Source organism: Neovison vison, chromosome 3 (assembly GCF_020171115.1).
Source record: "Neovison vison isolate M4711 chromosome 3, ASM_NN_V1, whole genome shotgun sequence".
NCBI classification, from domain to species: Eukaryota; Metazoa; Chordata; class Mammalia; order Carnivora; family Mustelidae; genus Neogale; species Neogale vison.
The window spans coordinates 66703037-66722691 of record NC_058093.1 but is presented as its reverse complement, the minus strand read 5'-3'; the positions used below and the strand labels follow the sequence as shown (position 1 = coordinate 66722691).

General features: G+C 36.3%; 1 protein-coding gene across 3 annotated transcripts in view; it reads right to left on the bottom strand.

Annotated features, from left to right (window-relative positions):
• Positions 1-19655, bottom strand: part of UBR3 (ubiquitin protein ligase E3 component n-recognin 3) — a 253610-nt gene that overhangs the window by 107671 nt on the left and 126284 nt on the right. For all 3 annotated transcript variants that reach the window (XM_044242304.1, XM_044242307.1, XM_044242306.1), the window contains exons 25-26: positions 19236-19385; positions 7581-7714 (exon numbers count right to left, since the gene is read on the bottom strand). In XM_044242304.1, coding sequence (XP_044098239.1) covers positions 7581-7714; positions 19236-19385 — 284 coding nt within the window. The remainder of the gene's footprint in view (positions 1-7580; positions 7715-19235; positions 19386-19655) is intronic.

Here is a 19655-nt window from a genome sequence, read left to right as displayed (position 1 = left end):
CTAAACAGCATCCTTCTAAAGAATGAATGGGTCAACCGGGAAATTAAAGAAGAATTGAAAAAAATCATGGAAACAAATGATAATGAAAATACAACGGTTCAAAATCTGTGGGACACAACAAAGGCAGTCCTGAGAGGAAAATATATAGCAGTACAAGCTTTTCTCAAGAAACAAGAAAGGACTCAGGTACACAACCTAACCCTACACCTAAAGGAGCTGGAGAAAGAACAAGAAAGAAACCCTAAGCCCAGCAGGAGAAGAGAAATCCTAAAGATCAGAGCAGAAATCAATGAAATAGAAACCAAAAAAAACAATAGAACAAATCAACCAAACTAGGAGCTGGCTCTTTGAAAGAATTAATAAAATTGATAAACCCTTGGCCAGACTTATCAAAAAGAAAAGAGAAAGGACCCGAATAAATAAAATCATGAACGAAAGAGGAGAGATCACAACTAACACCAAAGAAATACAAACTATTATAAGAACATACTATGAGCAACTCTACGCCAACAAATTTGACAATCTGGAAGAAATGGATGCATTCCTAGAAACATATAAACTACCAAAATTGAACCAGGAAGAAATAGAAAGCCTGAACAGACCCATAACCAGTAAGGAGATTGAAACAGTCATTAAAAATCTCCAAACAAACAAAAGCCCAGGGCCAGATGGCTTCCCGGGGGAATTCTACCAAACATTTAAAGAAGAACTAATTCCTATTCTCCTGAAACTGTTCCAAAAAATAGAAATGGAAGGAAAACTCCCAAACTCATTTTATGAGGCCAGCATCACCTTGATCCCAAAACCAGACAAGGATCCCATCAAAAAAGAGAGCTATAGACCAATATCCTTGATGAACAGAGATGCAAAAATTCTCACCAAAATACTAGCCAATAGGATTCAACAGTACATTAAAAGGATTATTCACCACGACCAAGTGGGATTTATCCCAGGGCTGCAAGGTTGGTTCAACATCCGCAAATCAGTCAATGTGATACAACACATCAATAAAAGAAAGAACAAGAACCATATGATACTCTCAATAGATGCGGAAAAAGCATTTGACAAAGTATAGCATCCCTTCCTGATCAAAACCCTTCAAAGTGTAGGGATAGAGGGCACATACCTCAATATCATCAAAGCCATCTATGAAAAACCCACTGCAAATATCATTCTCAATGGAGAAAAACTGAAAGCTTTTCCACTAAGGTCAGGAACACGGCAGGGATGTCCATTATCACCACTGCTATTCAACATAGTACTAGAAGTCCTAGCCTCAGCAATCAGACAACAAAAGGAAATTAAAGGCATCCAAATCGTCAAAGAAGAAGTCAAATTATCACTCTTCGCAGATGATATGATACTCTATGTGGAAAACCCAAAAGACTCCACTCCAAAACTGCTAGAACTTATACAGGAATTCAGTAAAGTGTCAGGATATAAGATCAATGCACAGAAATCAGTTGCATTTCTCTACACCAACAACAAGACAGAAGAAAGAGAAATTAAGGAGTCCATCCCATTTACAATTGCACCCCAAACCATAAGATACCTAGGAATAAACCTAACCAAAGAAGCACAGAATCTATACTCAGAAAACTATAAAGTACTCATGAAAGAAATTGAGGAAGACACAAAGAAATGGAAAAATGTTCCATGCTCCTGGATTGGAAGAATAAATATTGTGAAAATGTCTATGCTACCTAAAGCAATCTACACATTTAATGCAATTCCTATCAAAGTACCATCCATCTTTTTCAAAGAAATGGAACAAATAATTTTAAAATTTATATGGAACCAGAAAAGACCTCGAATAGCCAAAGGGATATTGAAAAACAAAGCCAAAGTTGGTGGCATCACAATTCCGGACTTCAAGCTTTATTACAAAGCTGCCATCATCAAGACAGCATGGTACTGGCATAAAAACAGACACATAGACCAATGGAACAGAATAGAGAGCCCAGAAATAGACCCTCAACTCTATGGTCAACTAATCTTCGACAAAGCAGGAAAGAACGTCCAATGGAAAAAAGATAGCCTCTTCAATAAATGGTGTTGGGAAAATTGGACAGCCACGTGCAGAAAAATGAAATTGGACCGTTTCCTTACACCACACACAAAAATAGATTCAAAATGGATTAAGGACCTCAATGTGAGAAAGGAATCCATCAAAATCCTTGAGGAGAATACAGGCAGCAACCTCTTCGACCTCAGCCGCAGCAACATCTTCCTAGGAACATCGCCAAAGGCAAGGGAAGCAAGGGCAAAAATGAACTTTTGGGATTTCATCAAAATCAAAAGCTTTTGCACAGCAAAGGAAACAGTTAACAAAACCAAAAGACAACTGACAGAATGGGAGAAGATATTTGCAAACGACATATCAGATAAAGGACTAGTGTCCAAAATCTATAAAGAACTTAACAAACTCAACACCCAAAGAACAAATAATCCAATCAAGAAATGGGCAGAGGACATGAACAGACGTTTGCAAAGAAGACATCCAGATGGCCAACAGACACATGAAAAAGTGCTCCATATCACTCGGCATCAGGGAAATACAAATCAAAACCACAATGAAATATCACCTCACACCAGTCAGAATGGCTAAAATCAACAAGTCAGGAAATGACAGATGCTGGCGAGGATGCGGAGAAAGGGGAACCCTCCTACACTGTTGGTGGGAATGCAAGCTGGTGCAACCACTCTGGAAAACAGTATGGAGGTTCCTCAAAATGTTGAAAATAGAACTGCCCTATGACCCAGCAATTGCACTACTGGGAATTTACCCTAAAGATACAAACGTAGTGATCCAAAGGGGCACGTGCACCCGAATGTTTATAGCAGCAATGTCCACAATAGCCAAACTATGGAAAGAACCTAGATGTCCATCAACAGATGAATGGATCAAGAAGATGTGGTATATATACACAATGGAATACTATGCAGCCATCAAAAGAAACGAAATCTTGCCATTTGCGACAACATGGATGGAACTAGAGCGTATCATGCTTAGCGAAATAAGTCAAGCGGAGAAAGACAACTATCATATGATCTCCCTGATATGAGGGAGTGGTGATACAACATGGGGGCTTCAGTGGGTAGGAGAAGAATCCATGAAACAAGATGGGATAGGGAGGGAGACAAACCATAAGTGACTCTTAATCTCACGAATCAAACTGTGGGTTGCTGGGGGGAGGGGGGTTGGGAGAAGGGGGGTAGGGTTATGGACATTGGGGAGTGTATGTGCTTTTGGGTAAATTGGAAGGGGAGATGAACCATGAGAGACTATGGACTCTGAAAAACAATCTGAGGGGTTTGAAGTGGCGGGGGGGTGGGAGGTTGGGGTACCAGGTGGTGGGTATTATAGAGGGCACAGCTTGCATGGAGCACTGGGTGTGGTGAAAAAATAATGAATACTGTTTTTCTGAAAATAAATAAATTGGAAAAAAAATTTAAAAAAAAAAAAAAAAAAACCTCCACAATCTATTTAGTCACCAAATCAGAAAGCTAAAAGTCATTCTACATCACATTCTTTTCCTTTACACCACAGTATTAGCTCCCAAACCACACAGATTCTATCTCCTAAATAACTTGTGATTTTGGCCCCTCCTCTTTGTTCCCACTATAACATTCATGTCTGTATCATTTGTTGTGGGGGAGTGGGTTCTTCAATAAAGTTTCTTTTTCTTTTTTTTAATTTATTTGAGAGGGAGAGAGAGAGAGAGAGACCACGCTCAATCATGCATGTGGGGTGGGGGAGGCAGGGAGGGAATGAAGGAGAGGGAGAGAGAAAAGTCCCTAGCAGACTCCCCACTCAGCAGGGAGCCCACAAGGGGCTTGATCTCACATCTCTGAGATTACGACCTGAGCCAAAGTCAAGAGCTGGTCACCTAAACAACCAAGCCACCCAGGCACCTCTTCAATAAAGTTTCCTGACTGGTCTCCCTGACTCCAATATCTTCTCTGCATAATGTACCACCCTCCATACATTTTTCTAGACTACAAATTTGGCCATAAGATAACCTCAATAGGTACCTTAACATTTACAAAGGTTTAATATAATATGCAATAAAGAAGGGACCTAGATTATATAAACAACAATACCTTTTTGAAATCTATTCTAAAAGTTAATTGCTTTTATCGCCTCTCCCTCTCTTACATCTTCAACTTACTCTTCTCTCCTTCCCTACCAATTCTTTCCCTTCAACCTATAAATAGGCTTAGACTTTTCCTCCTAAAATAATTTTCTTTGAATTTTCATTTGGCCTCTGTTAAACAGTACTTGGGCCTGAACTTGATTTTACTCTCCAGAGTCTGTAGTAAACAGATGACCATGTGAGAGCAATAAAGGTGTACCATGGGTGCCTGGGTGGCTCAGTGGGTTAAGCCTCTGCCTTCGGCCCAGGTCATGATCCCAGGGTCCTGGGATCAGGTCCCGCATCGGGCTCTCTGCTCAGCAAGGAGCCTGCTTCCTCCTCTCTCTCTCTCTCTCTGACTCACTGCCTACTTCTGCCTACTTGTGATCTCTATCCATCAAATAAATAAATAAATAATCTTTAAAAAAAAAATAAAGGTCTACGAGTGACAGCACTTCATGAAAGATTTAAAAAGTCATTAAAACTGAGTACACCTTTAAACTTTATTTTTACACTGAGATGAAACATTTACATTATAATGTAAGATAACCAAATAATCTTTAAACAATAACAAACAAAATTCCAATGTTAAATCAAGATTGTTCACAAGGAACTAAAAGTTGAAAATATGACACAGTGCAAAATGCTTTCCCAGCCAATTTAAAGATGCGTAACAGCACAAATCAAATACCCATAGCAGGTGAGCTAACTTCTACTGTTACAAATCAGAAAAGCAACAGAGACCTCTCATCTCTGTTTTATGTTTTAGAGCCACTTGAAGTAGCAGATTTAGATCATTTTAGAATGGTTGGTATTCAGGTAATAAACAAGCTGCTCTCTTTGGCAATATATTATAAAAACATAATCAATCTTTCCTTTTAATAAAAGCAGTTAGCTTTCAAAACTAAAATCAGGGGGCGCCTGGGTGTTACATTCAGCTGAGCATCTGACTCTTGGGTTCGGCTCAAGTTGTGATCTCAGGGTCTTTTTTTTTTTTAAGATTTTATTTATACATTTATTTGAGAGGGAGAGAGCGTACACATGAGCACAAGCAGCAGGAAGAGCAGAGGGAAAGAGAATAGGGAGAAGTAGACTCTCCGCTGAGCAGGAAGCCAGATGTGGGACTTGTTCCCAGGACTCCTGGATTATGACCGGAGCTGAAGGCAGGCACTTAACCAACTGAGCCACCCACATACCCCATGACCTCAGGATCCTGAGATCTGGCCCCACAGCGAGCTCCATGCTCAGCACAAATCTGCTTGAGACTTCCTCTTCCTCTCCCTCTGCCCCTCCTCCAAATCCTGCTCTCTATCTCTCAAATAAATAAATCTTAAAAAAAAAAAAACTAAAATCAGTATATCATTTGCCTATGTAATGGTTATGGTTAGATTTCTTACATGAATCAGATAGAATAAAAAGGGCAGGAAACATTTACTAACATAAGACTAATATTTTAAAAAGACTTCAATGATGTGCCCATCATTGTGCTAAGAATTGCTTAATGCTGAATCTTAACCTCAATATTTATTAAAACCTTACAAAAAAGGAATGAAAAATTTACCAAGATCACGCAGTTACAAATGCCAGAGCCCCACTTCAAAGCCAAGTCTATCGACTCCAAAGCTCAGGTTCCCTCCCTACTGGGTCCCATCTCTTATATATATAATACTCTAGAGTCTCAGTAAGGTACTACTTGCATGACTAAAATTCTATAGGTCATCTCTGTAAATTGCATGCAACTCATGTGAAGAGAGCAGAGTCTACACAGTTCGATTCTGTAATCAAAATCAGTGCCCATTAACAGTAACTCTTCTGCAGTAGAGTCTGTCTGCCTACGAAACCATACTAGAGTAGTTCAGTAAGAAATCTAGTAAGCATCTACAACCCACACAACATGTGGTATGCCCTGAGGGAACCATAAAACCGATGTAAGAACAGCCCTACACTTCTAGAGGTATACAGTCCAGGGAACACACTAGGTATTTTGTGTATACTATTTATGTATATAAATAACCACGTTGAAAGTAGGAAAGTATTGTGTGAAAATACATATATTTAAGAATAAAATCCCACATCACTGACAAACACACAATAGAGATTCTGCCCAATTCAGATATCAGTTCAGAATTTTTACAAAAGAGATTTTTTTCTAGAAATGAATAACTATTCTGGATACTTTAAGAAAGAGATACCATACTCTTTATCTCCTTTATTAGATCTCCCCTTCCCTCAAACTTATTTTGCTCTTAAGTCTGGGTTATATTCTCATTTGATCAAGTTATTTTGCTTTTCTGTTTGGCTCTAGAATTCATCTCTACTCATCTACTCTAGAGTGATTCAAAATGACAAAATCAAAACCAGGATTATGGCAACAGAATAAAATCCAAATAAAGGTGGTAGTAAATTTATGCAAAAGCAGAACTTAGTACAATTTAATCATTTTCTTCAAAATGAAGATATTTATTGGTCTATGACATATATATACATATATATATTACCAAAAAATTCAAAGAAATAGAGAATAAAGAAAAAACTGTGAAAATGTGTGCATATGTATGCCAGTACATGCACGTGCACGCACACACACACATACACACACAGGCTTCTTTTTCCAAATAATAATAATTTTTTTAAAGCCTCAAAACATATGGAAGCATGGTCCTCATTACCTAATCCAAACTGCCTTATAAGCCCTATCTAACCTGAGCACTCTGAAAAGGCTAGCTTAAATATTAAAAACTCTACTATACATTTATACTGACCTTTAAAATGTGCAAAGTGATTTAAAGAAATCTTTAACCTTGTAGGTAATTGCATGAAAAATTACATGAGCCCTATTTTATAGCCAAGGAAATTGAATCCTAGACTGTTTATCTGGCAAGCTTACATTGCTAAGACCAGGCCCCAGTTTTCCTCACCTGGAACTCTTTCCGCTCTACACAATGTCTCCCTCACTAGAGCCACCATCTCCTCAAGAACCCACCAGAAGCCTCCTCCTCAGTCCAGGCTACTGAACCGCATCCTATTCTGATGCTCATCATTACTAGGTCAGTTATTGTTTACTTTACATTTTTAAAGCATTATAATGAGATCTTATTGTATATCTTTAAGTGCAAATAAAAGAAGGAGGCAAAAATCTTCATAAAATATTCAATGTAAATCTAGAAGTTTTTATAGAGTGAATATCATTGCATTGAACTGAATGTGTATATCTCACAATAAACAACATTTAAAACGTAGTTGTAACACTTACAACCTGAAATTTTTACTTATTAACAGATTTCCATTTCTTTACTACCTATGTAGTAGCTTTTTTTTCTAATAAACTTCAACATTCCAAATAAGAATGACATTTGATAGAAGAAAAAGTAAAAAGTAAAACTCTGGAGAAAGTAACCATCAATTTTGCTGACAAAAATACTATATGATAAAAAGGGTACTTACATCCTTAAAATAACGCTGTAATAATGAAAGTCTCACATCATGAACTGCTGCACATGTATCCCAAGGGTAAATCTGCTCCTCTTCAGTGACAGGCAATTTTTTTGGATCAATGTTGTCACGGCACTGCCCTAAAACTACATTAACAACAAAAATAACATCTCATTAAATAACCAACCTGATTCAACATGATTCATTGAAAGTTGTTATTTATCACAAGCTACATTAGTTTTTCTACAATTAGGATATTTTTTAAAGACCCCAAAAAAAGTGATATTCTAGTTTTCTTCTACAGAGTAAATAAATCTTAAAATATGACAAGGGTGCCTGGATGGCTCAGCTGAGTTAAACATGCAACTCTTGGCTTCAGCTCAGGTTATGATCTCAGGGTTGTGAGACTAAGCTCTGCATACACCCCATGCTCAGTGTGGAGTCTGCTTGAGATTCTCTCCCTCTCCCTGTCCCTCTATCCCTCCCACTTGTCAAAAAAAATAAATAATTCTTAAAAATCTGACAAATTTTTTTTGAAGTAACACTAGAAGATTAGTATGAACTTTGGGTGGATAGATGGATGGATTGTAATGGAGGATGAATGGTTTTCAAAACATGTCCCCTGAAAAAACCTAGAAATTATGATTCTCTAGTATCAATAACCTTTATTTCTAAATATTCTGTTTCTCACTAAAAGGAAACAGAGATCCTTGGAGAAAGAAGTGCATCCAGGGTTGGAGCCTGGAATTGTATGTAATAAAGAGCAAGGGAGGTATTCAAACACAGAGGGGCCACATCATAAAGACCTGCAGGAGTTCTGAAGGCCAAATTTGAGAAAATTTGAGTATTAAAAAGAGTAATAGTAACAGATAACACATGCATTGATTTAGGCAAGGAACATCAAGTAAAAGGGTGAAGTGTCAGAGTCTCAATGTATCATCCTATAGATTACCTACCACCATAACCAAGCGATCAAATTTGGTTGGCATCACCAACAATGAGACAAACTGTCACTATGAGCCTCTTAATGTGATAGAATGGGAAGGGACATCATTTACATCATTAATGCTATTGCCAAAAATGTTTAACTTAAACCCAATAAGGAAATAATCACAGGAATCCGGAAAATGAGATATTCTACAGAACTGACCTAGACGCTTCAAAATTTTAAAAAGGGCCTGAAGAAACTATTTTAGTCAAGGAAACTAACAAGAAATGAGAACTAAGGGGTACCTGGGTGAATCAGTCAGTTAAGTGTCTGCCCTTGGCTCAGGTCATGATCCTAGGGTTCTGGGATCAAGCCCCACACGGGGCTCCCTGCTCAGCAGAGAGTCTGCTTCTTGCCCTGAATCTCCCCTCCCCCTGTCCCCAGCTTGCATTCTCTCTCAAATAAATAAATAATATCTTAAAGAAAAAAGAAAAAGAAATGACAACTAAATGCAATGTATGATCGTTTTCTTGGATCAAGAAAAAAATCTGAGGCACCTGGGTGGCTCAGTTAGTTAAATGTCTGCCTTTGGCTCAGGTCATGATCCCAGGGTCCTAGAATTGAGCCCTGCATTGGGCTCCCAGCTCAGCCCGAGAGTCGGCTTCTCCTTCTCCATCTGCCTGCCATTACTCCTGCTTCTGCTCACTCACTCACTCTCTCTCTCTGTCAAACAAATAAATAAATAATCAATCAATCTTTATTTTAAAAACCTGTTATAAAAATACTAAGAATCTGAACACAAAATATTAGATATTACTATTAAATTTCTTGGGTATAATAATATAGAAGATTATCTTTGTTCTTAGGAGATACATTCTTAAGTATTCAGAGATAAAACATCATGACATCTGCCATTTTCTTCTAAAAAGTGTGTGTGTGTGTATGAGTGTATAGATAAGAGAGGAAAAAAAAACAAACATGGCAATATGTCAACAATTGTTGAGTGCAGGGAAAGAGTATTCTGTAGATTCAAAACTTTCAAAATGAAAAGTTGGGGAAAAGGTATATAGCAAGAGAGAAAAAATAATATTAATAAGATTTTATAATTGTAAAATATCTAAAGCACAAAAAAAGGGAGTAGGGATATAAACATACAGTGCCATATATTATTACAAGACTCAGTAAGCATGGGAAGGATATTCTTCAGGAAACAGTATTAGATATATGAATGTGGGCCCTAAGTTCTGAAGAGATTTACAGCAGCAGCAGAAAGAAGAGACAGAAGGAGGGAGATGCTAGGAACCAAAATAATATTAACTATAATGTATAATCCTCTTAATACACTGCTGGATTTGGCTTGCTAGGATTTTGTTGAAGATTTCTGGATCTATATTCATAAAAGATGAATATCTATCATTTCTTTTCATGTGATATTTTTATGTGTCTTTGGTATCAGGATAAGGCTGTTAATATAGAATGAATTAGCAAGTATTCCCTCTTTTTCTTTTTCTTTTTCTTTTGCTTTTTTTTTTTTTTTTTAAGTTTGAGAAGGACTAATGATAATTCTTTAAATATTTGATAGCATCATGAGTGAAGCTTTCTGATCTTAGGCCTTCATTCATTGAGAAGTTTGTGATTACTGATTCACTCTCTTTAACTATTCAATGTCTGTTCAAATTTTCTATTTCTTCTTGAGTCAGTTTTGGTAGTTTCTGTGTTTCTAGGAACTTATCCATTTCATTTAGGATATCAAATTCATGATATAAAATTGTTCATAATATTCCTTTATAGTCTTCTATTTCTTTAAGACTGTGGTAATGTTCACAAGTTCCATTTCTGATTTTAGTTATTTCTGTGGTTTTTGGTTTTTTTTTTTAAAACTCTTGGCCAGTCAAGCTATAAAAATGTCAATTTTGACATTTTCAAATTTGCTTTTCAAATTTTGCTTTTGCTGACTCTTTCTACTGTTTTCCTATTATCTACTTCATTTACCAATGCTTTAATCTTTATTATTTCTTTCCATCTGCTAGCTTTGGGTTTAGGTTGCTTTTCTTTCTCAAGTTCCTTAAAAGTGTAAAGTTAGGTTATTGATTTGGGATCTTTGTTTTTAATGTAAACATTTACAGTTACAAATTTCCTTCTGTGTACTACTTTCCCATAGGTTTTAGTATGTTGTGTTTTCATTTTCATTTATTTCAAAGTATTTTCTAATTTCACTTGTAATCTCTTGTTGGACCCAGTAGTTGTTTAAGAATGTGTTATTTTATTTTCCCCCAACTACTTCTCCTCTCCATCTCCCAATGTCTCCATGTTATTCCTTATGTTCCACAAGTAAATGAAACCATATAACTGACTCTCTCTGCTTGACTTATTTTGCTCAGCATAACTGGGAATCAGGAGAGGACATAAACCATGAGAGAAAATGGACTTTGAGAAACAAACTGAGGGTTTTGGAAGGGAGGGGTGGGGGTGGGTGAGCCTGGTGGTGGGTACTGTGGAGGGCACATATTGCATGGAGCACTGGGTGTGGTGCATAAACAACGAATTTTGGAATACTGGAAAAAAAATAAAAATTTTAAAATATCAAAAACAAAAAATAAAATAAAAATTTTAAAAAAGAATGTTATTTTAATTTCCATTTATTTGTGAATTTTCCAGTTTTCAAATTTTCCAATTTAATGACCTAGTTTCATTCCATTCTGATCAGGGAGGATATTTTGGATGATTTCAATCTTTTTAAATGTATTATGGCTTCTTTTGTGGTGTAATACATAGTCTATCTTGGAGAATTTTCCATGTACAACAGAGAAAAATGTGTATTCTACTCTTGTTGGCTAAAGTGTTCTATATAAGTTGGTTAGATCTGTTTTATACTGTTGTTAAAGTGGTTTGGTTTTGTTTTTGTTTTTTAATTTAGAGAGGGGGAGAAAGAGAGAGAGGTGGGGGGAAAAGGCAAAGGGAGAAGGAGAAAGAGATTCCTAAGCAGACTCCACACTCAGCACACACCCAACATGGGTCTCAATCTCACAGCCCTGAGATCATGACCTGAGCCAAAGTCAACAGTCCTGAGGCTTAACTAACTGAGCCACCTGGGTGCCGCTGAAGTGTTTTCCCTTTTTGATCTTCTGTTTAGTTGTTCTACCCATTATTTAAAATGGGGCACTGAAGTCTCAACTACTACCATAAAACTACTTCTCCCTCTAATTCTGTCAATTTTTGCTTCATATATTTTGGGTTTCTGTTGTTTGGTATGTATTCTTTTTTTTTTTTAATTTATTTATTTTGAGAAATAAAGTTATTTATTTTGAGAAAGAGAAAGAGCATGAGGGATAGGCCAGAGGAGAGGTAGAGAGAATCCCAAATAGATTCTGCACTGAGCAAGGAGCCTGACACAGGGCTCAATCTCACAACCCTAAGATCATGACCTGAGATCATGACCTAAGCCAAACCAAGAGTCAGATGTTTAACCAATTGCACCAACCAGGCACCCCTATTTGGTATGTATTACATCTTTTAAAAAAAAAGAAAACAAACAAAATAAAAAAGACTTTATTTATTTGAGAGAGAGATAGAGAGAATAAGCAGGCCCAGGGCAGAGGGAGAGGGGGAAGCAGACTCCCTGCTGTGTGACAGAGCCAGAAGGACATGGGGCTCGATCCTAGGACTCTGAGATCATGACCCAAGTCAAAGTCAGATACTTAACCAACTGAGTCACCCAGGTGGCTCTGGTATGTATCATGTTCATAACTATTTTATCTTCTTGATGGAGTGACTCATTTATCAATATATAATGTCCTTTTTCTTCTTGTGACAATGTTTTGCTTAAAATCTATTCTGTCTGAAATTAGCATAGCCATCCCAGCTCTCTTTTGGTTCTATTCGCATGGAATACTTTTTCTCATCCATTTTCAACCTATTTGTGTCTTTGGATCTAAAATGTCTTTTATAGACAGCATATTCATGTTTTTTAGTCTATTCTATCAATCTCTGCCTTTTAATTGGAGAGCTGAATACATTTATATTTCAAATAATTATTGATTTAGAAGGGCTTAATTCTGCTTTTTGCTTTTTATTTCTATATGTTCCTCACTTTGTTTATTACAACTTACTTTTGTGATTAATTGAATATTCTAGTTTACCATATTGATTCTCTTCTCATTTCTTATCTTAGATTTTTCTTAAATGGTTACCTTCACTTTCTAAGAGTTAAGGTGGAAACATTAATATCAACTTCCAATAGTATACAAAAATTCTGCTTCTTTACAGCTCCATCTCCCCTCCTTGCAGTTCATGTTTTTGACTATCTGCATTTTTCTACAAGAACACTGATATTTGGTTTAAAAATCTCAATCTGCAGGTCTTTCTGGATTCAGTTCCTTATTACAGGCTTTTTGTTTATTACATGTTTTTTAAAGCACTAAGATTAAAACTTTCTTAAAGTTTTGACTTTCTTGAGTTTTTCAAAGACTGTGGTGAGTAATAAAATGGAAAAGATTATATAATATTGTATTCTTCTACGAAGAACTGAAATTCCCCAAGTCAATAATATTTACAACAGACATTCTGCACAACAGTGAGAAAGCATATAAAACAATACCTTTAGAACTTTATAAAACTGCTATAAAGGCCCTTAACTTAAGCAGTGTTTTGAAGGGCTCCTAATCAAAAGTCTATAATTCAGCACAACTCGAATGTTAGACTAAGGGGAGAAATCATGGGACTCTTCTTTGATGCATGGTTTCAAGACAGGCCAATAAAGGACTGATGGCTATAAAAAAGTCTAGAGCAATAAGCACAACTAGCACCCAGACCGTGGTCTCTAAATACCATTTCCCAGTAAAAGAAACTAAGAGAAAGGTATAACTTGCCATGCCAAAAGATGTAAACTCCCAAGTCTGTAAGTTTTGTATCAAAAGAACTGAGGAAGTAATATGAAGAGGCTCTCACTGAACAAAGAAGAATGTGATCATTAACAAGAAATTAACTGCAACAGATCATAATGATACTAATTAATAGTATCATTATATATATTATATATATAATAGTACTAGTACTAATACTAGTACTAATTAATTATTTTGGGAAAGTACTAAAGAACCACTACCTCAGTACTTGGAGCACTACTAAATAAACGGAAAGAAGATGGTATTTATCCTGTCTTTCAGGTATAATTTATTTGTCAGAGTAACCAAAATAGTTGATGAAGTAAAATTTCTTTTATAGAAATATTTCAGGTAATAAACAAAAAATGAAAGATTTATGATCTCTGATGAACTGACTGCTCTAGGCAATAGTCATCATTTAAAGTGAATTATCTCAAACAGACAGAAAACAGAGTGGACGGAGGAAAGAGTTAAACATCATGGGGATATATTCAGCAAAATCCAAAATGTTCTTCAATGAGCCAATTTTGTAAAAAAAAAGAGTAAAATGTACGGGAGTAGGAGAGCACCTACTTGAGAGAATGGAGGAGGAAGACAGGAGAAGAAAAGGAAACTGCTAATTAAAAGATTACAAGGAGACCCTATAACTATAAATTAATTAATCTAATAAAGTAAATAAGAAACAACTAGAGAATTTTGAACACTGATTAGATATTTAATTATACTGAGGAACTAATTTACTTATGAGTCACTGTGGTTATGTTTTAAAAATAAGAACTTTCTTTTTAACTGAAACAGTAAAAATATTTATAGAAGAAATGAAATGATGTCTGGAACGTGCTTCAATGTAATTTGGGGCATGGGGGAAGATAAATAAGATTAGCTCAAGTTAATCATTATCGAAGATTGATGGAGACATGGAAGTTCATTTCACTAGTCTCTTTACTCCATTATGTGGTTAAAATGTTCCATATTCATATTCACCATGATCAAGTGAGATTTATTTCTGGTCTGCAGGGAATGTAGGGTGGTTCAACATCCACAAAACGGTCAATGTGAAACACCACATTAGTAAAAGAAAGAATAACCATATGATTCTCTCAACAGATGCAGAAAAAGCACCTGACAAAATACAGCAACCATTCTTGATAAAAACTTCAACTAAATAGGGATAGAGTGAACATACCTCAACTTCATAATGGCCATGTACAAAAAAGCCACAGCTAATACCATCCTCAACGGGGAAAAACTGAGAGCTTTTCCTCTACAATCAGGAACAAAACAGTGACATCCACTTTCCCCACTGTTATTTAACATAGTACTGGAAGTCCTAGCCTAACAATAAGACAAGAAACAAATAAGAGGCATCCAAATAGGCAGGGAAGAAATCAGACTTTCGCTATTGGCAAAAGACATGATACTCTAGGTAGAAAATCCAAAAGACTCCACCAAAAAATTGCTAAAACTGATACAAGAATTTAAAGTCACAGGATAAAAAAACAATGTAATGAAATTGGTTTCATTTGTGTACACCAATAATGAAGCAGCAGAAAGAGAAATCAAGGAAGCGATCCCATTATTACTGCTCCAAAAACCATACCATACCCAGGAATAAACCTAACTAAAGAGGTATAAGATCTGTACTCTGAAAATAACACTTATAAAAGAAATTGAAGAGGACACAAAGAAATGAAAAAAACATTCCATGCTCACGGATTGGAAGAATAAATATTATTAAGATGTCTACACTTTCCAAAGCAGTCTACATATTTAACACAATCCTGATCAAAATACCAACAACATTTTTCACAGAGCTATAACAAACAATCCTAAACCATGTATGGAACCACAAAAGACCCCGAACAGCCAAAGCAATCTTGAAAAAGAAAGCAAAGTTGGAGGCCCCACAATTCTGGATGTCAAGCTCTATTACAAGGCGCCTGGGTGGCTCAGTGGGTGGAGCCGCTGCCTTCGGCTCGGGTCATGATCTCAGGGTCCTGAGATCGAGTCCCGCGTCGGGCTCTCTGCTCAGCGGGGAGCCTGCTTCCCTCTCTCTCTCTCTGCCTGCCTCTCTGCCTACTTGTGATTTCTCTCTGTCAAATAAATAAATAAAATCTTAAAAAAAAAAAAAAGCTATAACTATCAAAACCGTATGATACTAGCACAAAAACAGACACATGGATAAACAGAACAAAATAGAAGGCCCAGAAATAGACCCATAACTATATGGCAACTAATCTTTGACAAAGCAGGAAAGAATATCCAATGTAAAAAAAGACAAGTCTCTTCAACAAATGGTGTTGGAAAAACTGGACAGCAACATGCAAGAAAATGAAACTGGACCACTTTTTTATACCATCCATAAAAATAAATTCAAAATGGGTTAAAGACCTAAATATGAGACCTGAAACCATAAAAATCCTAGAGGAAAACACAGGCAGTAACCTCTTCAACATCAGCTATAGCAACTTCTTACTAGATACATCTCCTATGGCAAGGGAAACAAAAGTAAAAATGAGTTATTGGGACTACGTCAAAATAAAAACCTCCTGCACAGCAAAGGAAACAAGCAACAAAACTAAAAGGAAACTGATGGAATAGGGTAAGTTATGTGCAAATCATATCTGATAAAGGATTAGTACTAAAAACTGTAAAGCACTTATCAAACTCAACACCCAAAAAACAAATAATCCAGTTAAGAAATAGGAAGAAGACACGAAGAGACATTTTCCCAAAGAAGGTGTATTTACAGATAGCCAACAGACACATGATAGGATGCTCAACATCAGTCATCATCAGGGAAATGCAAATCAGAACTACAGATACAGAGATATCACCTCATACTGTGAGAACGGCTAAAACAAACAGCACAGGAAAACAACAGGTGTTGGTGAGGATGCGGAGAAAAGGGAACCTTCTTACACCGTTGGTGGGAATGCAAGCTGGTGCAGCCACTCTGGAAAACAGTATGGTGGGTCCTCAAAAAGTCAAAAATAGAACTACCCTATGACTCAGGAATTGCACTACCAGGTATTTACTCAAAGGATACAAAAATACTAATTTAAAGGGACACATGTTTATAGCAGCATTATCAATAATAGCCAAATTATGGAAAGAGCCCAAATGTCTGATGACTGGATAAAGAACATATGGTGTGTGTGTGTGATGTATCACACAACAGAATATTACTCAGCCTTCAAAAAGAATGAAATCTTGCCATTTGCTACAAGGTGGATGGAGTTAGTGTTTAGTATGTTAAGGGAAACAGGTTAGTCAGAGAAAAACAAATACTTGATTTCACTTACATGTGGAATTTTTTTTTTAAGATTTTATTTATTTATCTGACAGACAGAGATCACAAGTAGGCAGAGAGAGAGGGGATGGGGGAAGCAGGTTCCCTGCTGAGCAGAGAGCCTGATGCAGGGCTCAATCCCAGGACCCTGAGATCATGACCCGAGCCAAAGGCAGAGGCCTTAACCCACTGAGCCACCCAGGCGCCCCTTATATGTGGAATTTAAGAGACAAAAAAGATGAACAGAGGGGGAGGGGAGAAAAAGAGAGGTAAATCCTAAGACACTCTCAACTATAGAGAACAAACTGAGAGTTGGTGGAGGGGAGATGGGGGAGAAGATGGGCTAAATGCATGATGGGTACTTGTTTTGATGAGCACTGGATTTTATATGTAAGTGATGAATCATTATATTCTATTCTTGAAACTAATATTGCACTATATGTTAACTAACTAGAATTTAAATAAAAACTCGAAACAAAAAATAAAATAAAATATCCCATATTAAAACTTAAAAAGATACAAGAAAAAGGGACAGATTAAAATAGAGGTCGGAAGTAAGGAAAAAGTAGAGAGTGGTAAAATGCAAGATGTCAGTAGGTGTGTGAGGCTCAGAAAGTTAGGAAACAGTCAGAGACTTCACCTGCTACAGTTCCCAATTAAAGTCACTCTTTAGAGATCTAATGCTTTTTCATGTTAGTTTCTTATTCATTTCCTTGTATCTATAAAAAAGAGCTACAATATAGTGGAATTATCCAGTATTAATAAGTTTAGCTAGTGTACAAAATTGTAAAAAAGAATTAAATGAAGTGACAATTTGGTCAAAGCAACTTTAAAAATATAAAATAATACACAAATAAAGATTAAAACAACAAAAACAAAATCTCTACCTTCATTAGGGCAGAGATTCTGTTTTGCTTTGTTTTATACTATGACAGTATCTGGCACCTAGGTTCCTGATAAATATTTGTGGGATGAATGAATGAAGGAATACATAAAACATTAATGATTATGAAGTATTTGGTGAAAAAGTTATAAAAAGTTAAGTGGCAATAATTTAATAGGCTAGTTTTGTCACAGCAGTAGAAAACCGAAATAGCTACAAAACTAGCCAATACTCTCAGACATCTCCTTATTTTTTTAAAGATTTACTTATTTATTAGAGAGACAGAGAGACAGAGAGCACGCACGTGCCCGGGGCAGGGGGAGGGTAGAGGGAGACAGGGGGAGGCAGACTCCCCGCTGAGCACAGGGCTCCATCTCATGACCCTGAGATCATGACCTGAGCCAAAATCAAGATACTTAACCCACTGAGCCACCCAGGTACCCCATACATTTCCTTTTTAGTAGGCCCTTCTGGTCTTGACAGCTCTACTCCAATGTCCTATTCAACTGGGATTTTCCAGAGGAATTTTATTTTTAAGCAAGAAAAGTAAGAAGAGGATAAACTAGTTTAGCAGCACCCCATTAGATCCTTTTGCCTATATTACATTACTTAAGCAAACAATCCTCTGAAGTCAATAATGTCTCCATAGTTAAAAGAAAGCAACAAACTTAGCCAGATTACATCAAGCAATACTTGCATTTGAACTCAGGAGAGTCTCATATCTCTTTCCACTTTACTCTACTAGTTTAGAGAATAAACACCCTAGGAAAAAATGCTCAGAAGCAAGGTCAAAGAATTTTATTTTCTCTTTACTTCACACAAACTCCTGTTGAAAATGGATTGAATACATTAGGACTAGAGTGTGTAAGAGTTATCACACCTTAAAATACTTTAGCATGGGAAAGGATAGAGAGCATTCAGACAAATCCTTCAAAATTTTTTCAAAAAAAACTTTAGGGACACGTGGGTAGCTCAGTCAGTTAAATGTCTGACTCTTGATTTCAGTTCATGTCATGATCTCGCTTATGAGATGGAGCCCCATGTCAGGCTCCCTGCTCAGTGCAGAATCTGCTTGAGAGTCTCTGCTTCTCCCTCTGTCCCTCCCCTGATGACCCACACACATGCTCTAAAAAAATTTTTTTTTAATTTTTAATTACATATTGGCAAAGATATTCAGCAAGCTGTTTCAAGAATTACTGCTTCTAATAGTTCAAGAAATAAATGCAAAACTACCTGAATGTGCCTTATGTAGTTAAAATACTTAACTGACAATATTTCTGGGCTTAAAATGCGCCCCAACTTTAAAACAATTAAATTGTCAAGAAAGTTGAACTCCGTTCAGGCCTTCTAGGATAAGTAATATACCATCACAGTTTAAGGAAAAAGACTGTATAACATATAGAGAGACTTCTCTGTAAAGGGCTTCTTCCAACACTCATACCCAGGAAAGTCAGATAAAACCAAATTTAAAATCCTTGCTAACAGATCTAAATTGATCCCCGCTATATAGATCATTATATATCAAGACACTGATTATATCAATGATATAATCAATGATATATCAATGATATATCATCATATCAAGACAAAGATATAACTTTCAATTAATACAGATATTTATTACCATGTTGTATACACTTAGGCTCTAAGAAAATCCACTGAAAAATTACTTTGATTTTACCTGAGGATGCTTGTAACAGTACAACCAATCCTGTAGGTCGGTCTTCAGAGGAGGGGCCACTCTGACCACAAATAACACAATCATATACTGCTTCAGAAACTTGTGGTTCTGCTGTTGTGATCTCCATAGGAATATCATTCTCAGGAGAATCTGAGGTGAAAAACATTACAGCTCTTAATTCTTGAGGATAAAAATCTTTCTTCAGTGAAAATACAGAGAAAAAAAATCAAATTCAAATAATTTTGTGCTTCAATACCAATAAAGTTTTATAGTATTAAAACTATGGGGGAAAAAATTAACCTTGCTGAAGTAAAACATTCAATCAGAAAAAAAAATACAGTTTATATAATGAAAGATTTTGGTTTTTTTTTAAGATTTTATTTATTTATTTGAGAGAGATAGTTGTGGGGGAGAGAGAGA